Genomic DNA, 13,736 nt, shown 5'->3' with positions numbered 1-13,736 from the left:
AAAGAGGTCAGAATTATGGAGAAAAAGTAGAACAGCAGTATGTGAATGAAGCTGTGTATACCAAATGCACCTTCCTCAGATAAAGTTCAACAAGATGCCAATTATAGCACAAAAAAACCTGGTTAGTGGCCCTGCCCACATTGCTTCCCAACCCCAGGTACTCCGGGTCACTGGGACAGCTAACGCTGAGAGGAATCCCTGAGGAACAACATATAGGAAACATGAAAAAAGAATGGACCTTAACTAACAAGGTGGCATCAAATAAAAGAAGAGTGAATGGAATGATAGTCATTCAAATGACCTAATTAAACAACCCTAAGGGACAGTAATCCAACTCACCACTGACTGCAGTAAAATAATTCAGTTTTCATTCCTTCACTTTTCCACTAAAATGCTTTATATTTTTTAAAATTTCCTTTTTCAGTGTCTTAATTCTTATTTTTTTAAGTGCAGTGCCTAATAAAACACCACTCAAGATAAAAGATACATTATTTTCTAAAGTTAAAAAAAATATATATTAAACCCACTTTTTCCATTTAAAAATATTCACTGCATATAGCAGGAAAATGAAATATTTTCATGATTTCTCACAGAGATCAACAGCATCTGTCTTCTAAATTCAACCACAGACTAAGTATCTCAGATTTAAATAGCAAAGTAAATAGACAACTGCCTAAGGCTATTATATACAGCAAGATGACGAGCATTCTTGCTTGTGTATTAAATTTCAGTATCAATGAATTATACTTAATAGCATGAACTGTATTCTACAACCAAGAGGGACAGCTATGGAGAACACAACATTTTATGACTCTTGGGATACATGCACATATACCTGGGTAATCTAATATTAAAAACCTTTATGCGGATAAATGTGTCATTTTCCTATGTCATGATTCATTACCCTTAGAATACAGTATAGAGACTCAAAGGACTGACCTAGCCGAAGTCTACTAGCTCTTCCCAGGCTGCCTGCAAGAACTGGGATTACAAAATATTCCTCCACAGCAAAAAAGGTTCTGCAATTGGCTTTCACTATCGTACCATCAGGAAGTTTAGAAAAACACAAAGGGACATGATTTCTGAGCTGGAAGAACCCTCTCCTTACTGCAGGATCTAAGGGAACTTCCATCAGCAATGGACAAAGCAAACCAAAGGCTGAGCAAAAGAGAGTGGCAGCATGACCGAAAAGCAAACACCCTAAGGAAGGGTGACATTGGATGTGGAATATACAGATGTAGCTTCTCGCATGTTACTTAACATAATCTGAAAATGTTCATTTTTCTTCTCTAAAATAAACTGTGTGGGCTTCAGGAATGAAGTTGCAACTTCCTGTAAAAAGTAAACTGGGTCACTAGTGAGAGGAGACAGGGATACCTGAAAAAAAAGTAAGCCTGCATAACTGGCAAACTACAGGTGATAAAGCTGTGGGAAGACAAAAGTCTATCCAGTTGGAGAAGGAAGTTCGGTAGGCAAAGGAAGGTCACCTTTCAGGCTTTCTGCTTAAAAGAAGCAGGCAGGACCTATAGCATGCAGGCAACCTTAATAGCCTTTGAGCATCTACATGTGACAGTTCAACCAGACCTGTGAATTATAGAATAAAACATCCACAAGACTTAGGCAGGATGGATCTGCTTTGAATGAATCAGAAGAGGTCAATGTAATGGGATGAAACTAATATGCTCTGAATGTATTTATTTTCATTCTGGATTGTTCCTGACATATTTTGGTAGAAAGTGCCACACAAAGTTTTATTTTTCACTTAAAATAAAAACCTAAAAAATCAATGTGGCATATTGACAGCACAGAGAGTAGGTACTTTATGCCTGACAGTGTAAGTTATCTCACTAAGTATGAACTGCTTGATAGATAAAAACTTTGTGTGCATTATCAAGGAATTGCAGTAGTTCATTAAAGACCCATGAACTAAATTTCCCAGATATTCCAGGTCATCAGGCCTTTGGTTTTAGAATTTATTCTAAACTATTTATTCAGCTCAGGCACATTATTACCTCATAAAAATGCATCAGCCTAAGCTATTGATATTTATATAGGCTAGTTACAAAAATAACTGCACTCTTACTCACAGAGACTTCACATACCTGTTCTCACCCAGGAAGATTTCATCAGCTGAGACACATTAAGCTTGGGATAATGAAAGGCTGAGTAAAAAACAGAATAGAGGAAAAACATCCGTAAGAACAGTATTCTCAACAACATACACCAAAAAAGTAACAACTTCATAATTTATACTGTCAGTAAGCATCTTATTTACACAGATGTATTACTACTCCTGAGGCTACGCAGGCACAACAATAAGGAAAGTGCTCCGAACATACACTCCCCAGTTCAGCTCTGAACAAAAAGAAGCTAACTGAAGCAGTTAGATTTATTATGTGAAAGATTTCAAGCTGCTGTACCAAGGTCATTGCTCCTAGAAATTTAAAAGCTCACTGTCTGAACTGTGACTCTTACCGAGCTAGCTGAAGGATCAGAATTTTGCTCAAAGGGCAATGAGGCAACTTGTGAGTATCTCAGAATGAAAATAAGACCTTCTCTGAGGTAGAAACTCTATAAACACTAACACTAAATGTAAAGCAGAAAACTAAATATAGCTCATTGCGTTCCAGACACGTGCAGGGGGAAGTATTTAAAAACAAAATCACAAATAAATGCATGTAGAAACACTACTGTAGACGAATCTCATGGCTTTTGTTTGGCTTGCTGGCCCCAAGCTTTCTTCATTTCTCAATTTTTCTTAAAAAGCTCTGCTCCAGAGTGAAAACCTTGTCCCAGTGAAGTAAATAAAGTCTATTTCAAGTGACTTCAGTAGGCATAAGATTTTTCCCAAGGTTTCCACTGGAGAGCAGTAAAGACATGTTGGGAAACAAGCGAAGATGGGGGCTGGGCCAACAGTTTCCTCAAGGGAAGTCTTAAACTTCACTATGGCAATAAGGAAAAGGAATGGTCTTAACCTTCTCAAAATATTTAATGGAGATGCAGTTTGCCAAGCATTATGCAAAGGTTAATTTTTAAACCATTTCATGGATAAAAAGAATGTGGCACATAACAATTAAATGACCTGGTCCATGCTAAGTCATTTTACAGTTAAGATATCTTTAATTGTGAAATAGTTTGCCACTATTGCATATTTAATTATGTAGTAATTCATAGAGTATCTGACCTCTGTCAGTGTACCTAAACAGAGACTCTTTTGCCCCTTAAAACAATTTTTTTTTGTTAAGGTAAGAGCAATAGAATCACTAGTTATGTGGTACCTTTTATTTTCACAGATTTATAAACAGTCCTATGGAAAAAACACATAAATTTGGTTATTCCGCCTTTATTTCAATAATAGCGCCACTAGCTTCAAGAGTACCAGCTGGGAGGTACTTTGTGACTTACTGTTCAGAAGGGTATCAGAATATGGTCCTTTATTCTGAACAGGAAACATCATTCTTCTATACACTGACCAGGATGCACCAAATCTCCAAAACTCTCAGATACACAAAACACACCTCACAGACCATTGAAACAAACACATCCATTTTTGGCACCCTGCTATACAATTCATCTGATTGTAGCTTTTAGATTGGAGTTCTATTTAATCTGGTCATGCAATTGTTTTCTTCGATTTAGAAATACAACCTGAACAAAAAAGCACAAACTAAACTGCATCTGTTGTTTTTCCAAAGCATGGAAAGAGCAAGATAAGAAAATCAAAAGCCTTCCAATGGCCATAAAGCTTTGAACTGCTAGCAGTTGTTTTTCTCTTCTTTTAAACCAAAATCATGTTTTGCCTCAATACTTAATGTGCTCTTCACACTTTTCCTAATTAGTACTTGAAAATGATTTAATTCATGCAAATTGCTGGATGACTATTCACTTAAACTTTTCATGGAATTAATGAAATTTAAAAATAAAACAACTTGAGCAGAAAATCTTGAAATTGAAAAGGAAGATGTGCTGTGTTCATTGGCAACTAAGGCTGGGGTTTAAAACATGAGGAGGAATGCGTGAAGTGATGGATGCTTCTGCAACTGAGACCATGTTCAGGAGTCAGAAAGTCCAGGCTCCAACTCTTACTCTGTAGGTTACTCAAGTGTCTCACCGACCCACATGTGGCCAGATCCTGAGCTCAGCTGGAGCCTCAGCACTGCAGCAAGGTCATATTTGCAAGATTCCTAATGCCCCCAGAACTAATGATTAAAACCAGCATAGACTGATTGTTATTCTGAGACGGATGCTGGATAGACAAAATGGAATTATTAGTTAGATTGCAGCTGGTCTGCTAATGACTATAGATGCATTAATGAAGTAGATGCTAGCATCATTAGAAGATGCTAACATGCAGCCCTGAAGCACCATACTGCGTAACAGCATTGATTCAATGCTGACTGAAAAGACACAGGGTCACCTAGTCACCCAGAAACCTCTTGACAGCAGTCTGACTGGGGCAACATGGCCTTTGCCAGATGCTTCAAGGATCCCTCTGACCCCCTCATACAGAGATGTGTGGGACCATGCAGGACAAAACTGGCACCACCTTGATCATTCCTATTTCTGATAAATGGAGGAACAGTAATAGAAAGCATGCAGGGAATGCAATATATGGAATGAGAAGGGATCAACTGCAAAATAAGATTCCATGAAAATATCGGGGTGTGGGCAATAGTAATGCACTGTATCTGTTGAAAGTCCGATCCAAAATCCACTCAGAAAAAAAATCACCAAATATTTCTGCAGTCTTTGGATTGTATCATATGATTTTATATCACCCTATCGGCCTTGCAACATCTCTAAGATATCCAAAATAGATGCCACCCATCAAAGTGCTACTTATGGCACTGAAAAAATAGCAAGATCCAAGGCAATTCACTCTTATTTAAAGTCATAATAAAAAACCAAGAGATTTATTCAGGGTAAGTTCATGAAGGTCAATATTCCTTGTTTAGTCTTTGCCTGTCCTCAGAGAAATCTTCCAGGCAAAGAAATACCAAATACATTCTTTCCTATTGTTTTTAATGGACTAACACCCAAAACCTGTGATTAGATTTGGGTTTCTTTCTGCTGATATGTAGTTCATGACCATTTAACCAGTTTACAATCTAAGATGTGAGATGTAAGGTGGACAATACACAATAAGCATGCATGAAGGTGTAAACTGGACATTTGAAAGTAAGCATGGTACTGAAGTTACCTGGAGGTCTGGGGGGGAAAGAAAAAAAGTCTGGAAGTTTCCAGGCTTGGCTACTCCAACAACCCTATTCCTGCACAGAATAGCCCATTCTGTCAAACTAACAACTTTCACTACTGACCTGACTCTAAATGAGTAAAAAAAAAAGCTGACAAAAAATTCCTGTTGTTAATGATGTAGTGCACAGGGACAACCCACACAGTTAGATGTACAAGCAGTACATACTAGCTATGTGGAAAAAGAAAAAACAAACCTGTGTAAGGACTGTGTGTAGAAAGACATGTGAGGTGAACAAGAAGCAGGGAGCAAATATATTCCTTTGAACAAAGCTCATACTTGGGATAGGTCTCACTTAACAGTGTTGAGATCCAGTGATATTACACAAGTATCTTCTCCTTAGCATGAGTCAACTTCAACCCCGACAGCTCAGCTCACCTACCTATCATTTCCCTTTCTTCAGATGCAGACTAGAAAACTTACAAAATCATATACAGAGCCCTCAAGGGGGAAAAAGAAAAAGTCACTACCAAGAGTATTAACTGTTCGCATGCCTGATAACTAAGGCACAAATGGCATAGAACAGTACAGCATGGAACATTACATATTTACATATGTAAACAATTCATGTATGTTGCTGTTTATGTGAATATGAAAAAATCCAAAATTCCCCCAAAAATTTCACAGACAAGCAGAGGGCTGCATATTAATTTGCACAGAGCAAAGAGGCTACCTATCGAAGGAAGATCTTCACAACACCTTCTGTGCTACAACTGCTCTGTAGACCAAAGGAGAGCATAAATGCAGAGTTCAGGGCTTAGAAAACAAAATCATTAGGCATCTTCCTGCCCAAGTGGATCTGGCTGTTGGTCATCCTCAACAGACTGCCTTCTCAAGAAGGATCTGCCCAACACTGCTGAGCCTTTGGATGTGATTTCTGGCTCTGAATACTGAAAATCTAAAATCCTTAGGCTCAAAATAGTCACGTCAACAGCAAAAAACACACTGTAGAAACAGCTACAAATAACTGAGTGTGGTTGCCTCAATTATAAAAGCCGATGAACTACACTAATTATTGTGCTGCTGACAGACAGACCCGTATCTCTAACAACCTGAGAAACTGTGTTCCCACTTTGCTCACTTATCAAATGGCACCATGTCTAATTTTCCAAAATAGTGACTACAAATGTCCTGAAGCGCTACTGAGACCAAACTAGACAAGTTCAAACCAAAATGAGCTGTCCTGCAGTAGGCACAATCCACTTTAAACTTGAGTTCCTCTAGCAACAAGTAAGCCAAATGCTGACAAGGTGTTCCCTGGGCACCAAAGCCTCATGTTTATCACACTGCAAACTTCAGGAAGATCTCATCATTCCTAAAAATTCTCAATTACTAAATTGAAATCTACTATATTTATTTAAATTTTCTTATACTTATTTATTTTAATACAACATTAAATGTTCTGAAAATGTTGCTCAAAGCCCCGTCCAATCTGGCCTTGAACACTGCAAGGGATGGGGCAGCCACAGCTTCTCTGGGCAACCTGTGCCAGGGCCTCACCACCCTCATAGAATGAAGTGTGTATCATGATGGATTTAGTCACCACTGATGAGTAACTCTGCCTTCCTACACCAAAGGTCTGCTTGAGGATTTGAGGCTTGCTATTGTTTGGGAGATTTGGTGGATTTGAGGAAAGGAAAAATAATTCTGTATTTTGAAGTCTGGATGCTTGTCCTGGAATTTGCCAGAATGAAATTACCATGCTGTTGGTGTACTTGTTGAAAATCGCCATCAGGAATAAAGAAACAAGCTTCAGAAACAAAGTTATTTCTATAACTTACCCCCAGGCTTAGACATGCCAGTGTTCTAACAGAGAATAAACATGCCAGGCTACAACAGCCAAAATCTACCTTACTACGCTGCAACTCCTCAGGGTAGTCAGGAAAGGAAGAGAAACCCGAATGGCACTTTCTTTTCCAAAGGCACTGCCTAACCTCTTCACTCATTCTACTTTGAACAGCCTTCTCATTAACACGTGAGCTATCACAGAGCTCCACCGGCACTGGCCTGAAATCAGCCCCACTGGCCAGGCACTATGAGCATGCAGATAACACAGGGAGAGCTCCTGCTGTGAGCACTGAAGAAATTACCTTCAAATTTCCTAAGTACCATCAGGAAAGGAAAATAAGGAGAACAGGGTACATGCATGTTTAATGGAAATGCTCTTCCCCTATGACCAGTCTGTCTTTCAGAATACACCAGCCTTAGCACTAATTCTGTTATCATTTAATTGCATGGTAGCTCCACTGCACAATCCAGGAGATAGATACTCAACAAGCGACAACCTTAAAATTCACTACAAATATCACTCCAAAATATGTGCACAAAAAAAACCCTGTAGGACCAGATGTGTGTACATCACAGGAAAAAACAAAACAAAACAAAACAAAACCCTACAACCCTAAAAATATTACTCAAGGGTCTAAAAGTTAAATAAACTCTAGGGCAAAGGTGCAAAAGAGATGACAGAGTAAAGAGAAATATCTTTCAAGCAATCAAGGCAAGAGCAATATTTAATTTGAATTCAGTGAGAGATAAAGACCACAGCCTGCAACCTAAGAAGTTCTGTGGCTTCACAAGGGGAAAAAAAAGGAAATGCTGGTCATCTATGGACAGGGGTTCTTAAGGCTTTTGGTCCTGGCTCAATTAAACACAGCTACCACTGCACAAGTACAGTTTATGTAAGACCAAATAAGAATAGAAATATTTTTTTAATTGATTATGGGAGCAGAGGGTTCAGAAATGATGAAAAATAAAAAGTTTCAAAAAAATGAGCAAGCTTTCACTACTTCTAGTTATTGGAAAGTATCCTGTGCAATCATCTTACGCAGAGCTAAAGATGCATTCTGTGACTCTGTATGCTATGGAGAAGAGTTTCTGCCGACAATCACTTTCTTTAGGGTACCTTCATTGACATACTACTACACAGCTATATAATGAATAGCAGGTACCATTAGGCCCTATTTTCCATTGGATGCTTAACTGTGTAGCAAAAAACACTGGGTCAGATGTTACACACCTACATAGCTCACAAAAATAATGCCGAAAATGAAAAATCTGCATCGGGAAGCACAGTGAGATAAAAGAAACAAGGAATTAGTGGACTGAGTTAACAGCAACACCTACCAGAAGGGAAAGGCCAGTACCGTGCTCTCATGATCTTGCTTACGTTCATGAGTTATTTCTGTCATGAACAATTAAGTAGTGTACAAGGATCAATGTTGAGTTTAGAAACTTGACTTATTAATGAGGGAGCTGGAACTAGATGATATTAAGGTGCTTTCCAACCCTAACTATTCTGTGATTCTATGAGACTGAGGTTTCTGAAAAATCTAACCAAACCTCAACTGCCAGGGCTGAGTGTCACATAAATTCTGCTATGCAGGCAGTTCCCATTAATCTAAGTTCAGGATGGGCATGGACTTGAAAAAAGTATTTGCAACTCCAGTTGTACATAAGAAGCAAGAGATAACTTAAAAGATAACACCTTAAAAGATACTATACTACTCAAAAAAGCACTGGTTTAACAGATCAACCAGTTAGACTATAAGGGCAAATATAAGGCCCCTGTAGACATAACCACAGACATATCCCTTGGATTGCCCTTCGTAGCAATTTTGAAGTGACTTTTTTTTCTTCTTTTTAATCTGGACTAAACCAAATGGACTAATGAAGTCAGGTTAAGTACAACTGGCCCAGAGCAACAGGAAAGGATGATGACAAAACCAACAAGCTGCTATGACAGATATGCAGTATGTGAGCAGAGAAGGGCATGGATTTGCTCTGCAGAATCTATGATAAGAGTCAGGTATTTGAAGCTGCATTATCACTTATGCACAAAATTACTTTAAAATTGTAGAGAGGAAAAAACACTAAAAAATGTATTTTTGCAGTCTTGGCAAACAGCAAGTACTCACGTTCAGCTATTTGCTGCACAGGAAAGCCCAGATAGAAGCTGAATTCCACCACAGACAAGTTTCTCAGCTGCTCACTGACTTCAGATCCATTTAGAAAACCGTACCTATCTCGGATGGCAAAAACAATGCTCACGGGGCCTTGCCGAAATGCTGCCCCAGGCCTGCTCAGGGTTATATTCAATATCTGAAAAGACAAGATTGAAGCAGGGTCAGCAAAATCAAATCACTGGCATTTCCGTTCCTTCCCTCACAGATTTTTTTTTTTCCCCCTAATAGGAAAGGGGGACAATTCACACTGAAACAGAGGAACATCTGTTCCAGATCGAGTCAGCTTGCTTATTCTCAGATGAAGCAAAATTACATGTGAAATCCTCTTCCAAGTGTTATTCTTTAAGGTCAATCATAATCCAGAATGATCTGAAAGATACAGTCTAGAAAATGATGAAAAAAATCCCACCTAGAGAAGGGGTTAGCAAAATAAGTCTACTGATAAAGAAATACCAAACTGCATGGAACAGACAGGAAGAGACCATGGTAAAGAAACATTCTGAAAGGATGTTCTCTTGGTCAGAACTTCCTGCACTGTGCACGCTCAGACCCTAACTCTGGTTAGAAGCCCAATTTTTGTACCAGAACGACAGCGTTCATCTAGACAAGCCTCTTCCAGACAGTGAAGTAGTATTTAAAATAAAAGTTTGCTAAATCGATAGTCCAAGAAATTGTTTTTCATGCTTTGTCTTCAGTCTAGCCAGTCACAATGTGCCATTAAGTTGTTCAGTTCTGAGAACTTTACTATAGGTACTATATAGTTAGTACTTTAGGTACTGTAAAGCTTATGCTATTTTTCCTCCTATGATTTTATTTTAGGGCACCACAGATTGGCATTTATGGTGCCAGTTAAATAATACAATAAAATTTTTACTAATTTTGGTATTACAACAAATCTAGATTAAATTCAAGAATTCAGACAGAAGAGGGAGTTGGTGTCACTAAGCTGAATTACCAACTTTCCAGGGAGTTTTAAATTCTGCCATGTGATTCAGTGCCCAGCACATAAACTGTGTATTTTCACATGTGTAGTTCCAGTAGTAGCTGCCACAGACATACACTGCAGTATTTCTAGACCTCAGAAGCAACTAGCATGTTTGCTCACATAATGGCAGAATGCAGGTAACTCCTATATTCCCTAATACAATCCCCTGAGCAGCAATTAGACCTGAAAAGTTGTCTTTCAACAAAAACATTCTAACCATACCCTAACTCTGTAATAGTAAAACAGGACAGAAATTACTTTGATAGAGTGGAAGCAGCCTTTTCATGAAAAACTGTAAATCCTACTATATTCAATAATGCTTTTGGATATATATAAGATGATGATTTATAAGTTTTCCAAAAAGCTTGAAACCAAAGGAATATGTGCCATATCATCCTGCAGGGGAAAAAAACCCCTGACTTCATAACAAAGCTTCACAGATCTACATGATCTTGATGGCAACTGGTAGCCAGTGAACACCTAATTCATTTTACTGGCTGGATGAAACACAGGACAACCAAAGGTGAGGAAGAGGAAGGGACAGACACAAAACATGCTAGTCTTCTTACCTGCACAGTGAAGTTGTAGAACTCCTGGTGTTTGCTCACCTCCATGAATGCCATCTTCAGCCCCTTCTCAATGCGCTGGCTGAAATTGCAGAACCCAACCTCCACGTTCCGAGGTACAAACTGAAGCACTGAAGGCAAAGGGTACAGGTTATTCCTACAGACAAGTACTTCTATGAGAGAGAACAAAATGAGCAAGAGAATCCACAGGGCTATCACTTTTTCATGGAATTCAGCACATATTCAGTAAAACACTGGGTAAAAATACACTAGAAACATTTTGTGTTGGTGCAATAAATTCTCTACTCAATTAATATCTACTCATTATTGCAGCAGTAATTAGATTACTGAAATATATTAGTGACAAAATACCTACTGTAGCATTTAACATAAACATAATTGAAACTTGACTCAAGCATTTTAAAGTAGTTTAGATTCACAACAGTAGAACACAGGGTTTGACTTAACCTTGCATGCTTAGTAACAAGAGAAAAAGTGTGAATGAATACAAAATTACTTTTCCTCTTCATGTCGATAAGAACTCACCTGTCTGAACTTGGAATCTGTTATCTGGCACAGTGAAAGAAGGATGCAATGAGAGGATCATGGGGGCCTCACCACGAAGAAGACTGCTGTTCACAAGCACATTTATGACAGCTACTGCCGTGTAAACAAAAGGACCTGATGTCACCAGGAAAGCAAATTTGGGGGCAATTTTATAAACCTACAAAAGAAAAGATTAAAAAAGAATCTTTAAACAACACTTTAAACCTACATAGTCTCAAGGATTTCAAAGGTACATCATTAAGAAGTAGGAAAATGCAATTTTCCAAAGAAAGAGCAAAAGCACAAACACTTTGAGAGTGCTGTGCCTTGCAGTCTCTGCTCCAGTGCATCAGAAAGGCAACTCCCCCGTGCTAGCTGCACCTACTAGAATCTCTTCAGTACAACACACCAATCCCAGCACCTCTTGATTTATCACATCCTGGCATAGTAGCACTCCCCCTCACTGGTATTCCCCTGGAGTACGTAAGAGTTCCCATACAATACTGCTATTTACTTACTGAATCGCTTGCATAGAGTCTGCATTTCAGTCGCATGCTGCATAGCAAGTACATCCTATACCATTCACATGTGACACACAAGGAGCAAAGCACACATAAACCTGTGTTTTATGGATATCATTTTCACACTCAAGAACGCTTTCTTCCAGAGAATACTTCTACCTGCTTATTTCAGTGTAGTTACCACAATTACTATTTTCCTCTTACAATTCATCTCCTGACTTTGAGTCATCTTAAAAACCCTGAGGAGCCTTAGTCATCATATAGAAGAAATGAGATTGTAATTTAAATATAAACCCTGGTGAATGTGTTCATGCAAATACTCCCATCCACCATTTCTCTGTCACCTAAGTAAGAACAAACTGAAGGTTTTTATTTATTTAAGTGTATTTCAGTGTCTGCTCTCCTTCAGAGAAACTCTCTCAATACCAAGGACATCTGTTTCCCCAGCAGTACTTTTTTCCTTTTTGGTTTACTCCCCAGTTTGCTTTATTTGCCTAAGGCAGTCACACTAAAATATTTTGAGATGTCCAATATGATAGCCTCCCAAATAAATAAATCATCTAAACCAGAGACCTACAGGTTCTGGTAAATGTGCACCTCTCAAATGAAGAGATGCTAGCACCTTGCAGGCTTTGTGGTAGTGAAGGGGTATGTTAGATATTCTCAACTTGAGGATCAGCCTTACAGAAAAGCACAGTACTAAAATTGTTAACCACATGTTCCTTATTGGTATTTCTGCTGCACTGTAAAGCAATGGCAGTTGCTGTTTAGATGAGACAGCAAGCAGCTCCTTTTTTGTCCCCTAAAAAACATGCATTTCAAAGAGATCATCTTCACCAGAAGAAACTACCTCAGCAGCAGAAGGAAATAAGAAATAATCTATGCTGCTCATTATTCATTTCTTCCTTCTTAGTCCCCAAATATATGCAACATCCAGCGTTTAATCTAAATGGATTTAGACCCATAGAACTCAAATTTGTTTGATATGAATAATATGCACAGCTCTTTTCAATTCATCTTATCTGAAATTTTACCCTTTTATCTCAGGATGAAATGATCTCTGCAGCTTCAGTTTGTCAAATGGGAACAGCACTTACAATAGGTAAGACATGCCAAAGGAAAGTTGCCTATTACTGCAAAGGAGACTACTTAAAAGGCAAGAAAAAGAGGAATTAGAATTACAAATCTCAGTGACAATTTGCTGGTGATTTCTAAAGCAATATATGCTGAGGAAGAGGGGCCTAGTGTAGCCAGCACGTACTCATGACTAGAGTTAAGTATTTCAGACAGGAAAGCAAACCTCTGGTAACTAACTCAGCTGTCTCCATGTCTGACCTGTTGCAAGTGCAGCATAGATACAATGAAAGCAGCCTACCCTCAAGTACCCCATGGAATTTTGCATTGACTTTTTCATCTTCACATCTAACACTGTTTCCCTTTTGTCCTTGACTGCAGCAGAAAAGAGATAGCTGCTCCAGAAGAATGGAAATGACAAAAAAAACCTTCACCTTGAAAGTGTAATTCTGAGGTAGGTAGATTTGAACCACTACAGGTAAAAACAATAGCTACTTCTGCTTGAGATACTGCAGGGTCATCTAGAGTTAACTCTCTACAACCTAATTCACATGACAGAAATAATACAGCCATGCCAGCATGATGCTGTTTACAAGCTAATTCACAGAGAAGTTTGCAAAGCTATCTAGGATAGATGAGCATAGCTCATGACTCTTGATTCATGAATGAGAATAGCTCCTCTTGGCACAGCTCTAATAGTTCACAAACCCAGCCATCCATCCAACCCTCTCTTGGAGGTTTCACTTCTAGTGCCAGAACAGTTAGATGCCAACAAATTAGCTAACCATCCATCAAAGTAAACAAGCACAAATTTCTTATATTAAA

At 38.6% G+C, this 13,736-nt stretch overlaps 1 protein-coding gene across 1 annotated transcript in view; it reads right to left on the bottom strand.

Moving 5' to 3' along the window:
* LOC104413054 (UPF0606 protein KIAA1549-like) overlaps positions 1–11,870 on the bottom strand; it is a gene marked incomplete at its 3' end in the record, with an annotated part of 22,140 nt that extends 10,270 nt beyond the window's left edge. Inside the window, exons 1-5 of the mRNA XM_010023951.1 lie at positions 11,835–11,870; positions 11,317–11,494; positions 10,774–10,901; positions 9,172–9,355; positions 2,103–2,162 (exon numbers count right to left, since the gene is read on the bottom strand). Of these exons, the coding sequence (XP_010022253.1) occupies positions 2,103–2,162; positions 9,172–9,355; positions 10,774–10,901; positions 11,317–11,494; positions 11,835–11,870 (586 nt within the window). The remainder of the gene's footprint in view (positions 1–2,102; positions 2,163–9,171; positions 9,356–10,773; positions 10,902–11,316; positions 11,495–11,834) is intronic.
* Positions 11,871–13,736: the final 1,866 nt, after the last annotated feature.

The sequence above is a fragment of the Nestor notabilis genome, unplaced genomic scaffold (genome assembly GCF_000696875.1).
Source record: "Nestor notabilis isolate BGI_N333 unplaced genomic scaffold, ASM69687v1 scaffold8801, whole genome shotgun sequence".
Taxonomy (NCBI): domain Eukaryota; kingdom Metazoa; phylum Chordata; class Aves; order Psittaciformes; family Psittacidae; genus Nestor; species Nestor notabilis.
The sequence above is the reverse complement of the archived record's forward strand: the minus strand, read 5'-3'. Positions and strand labels throughout refer to the sequence as shown.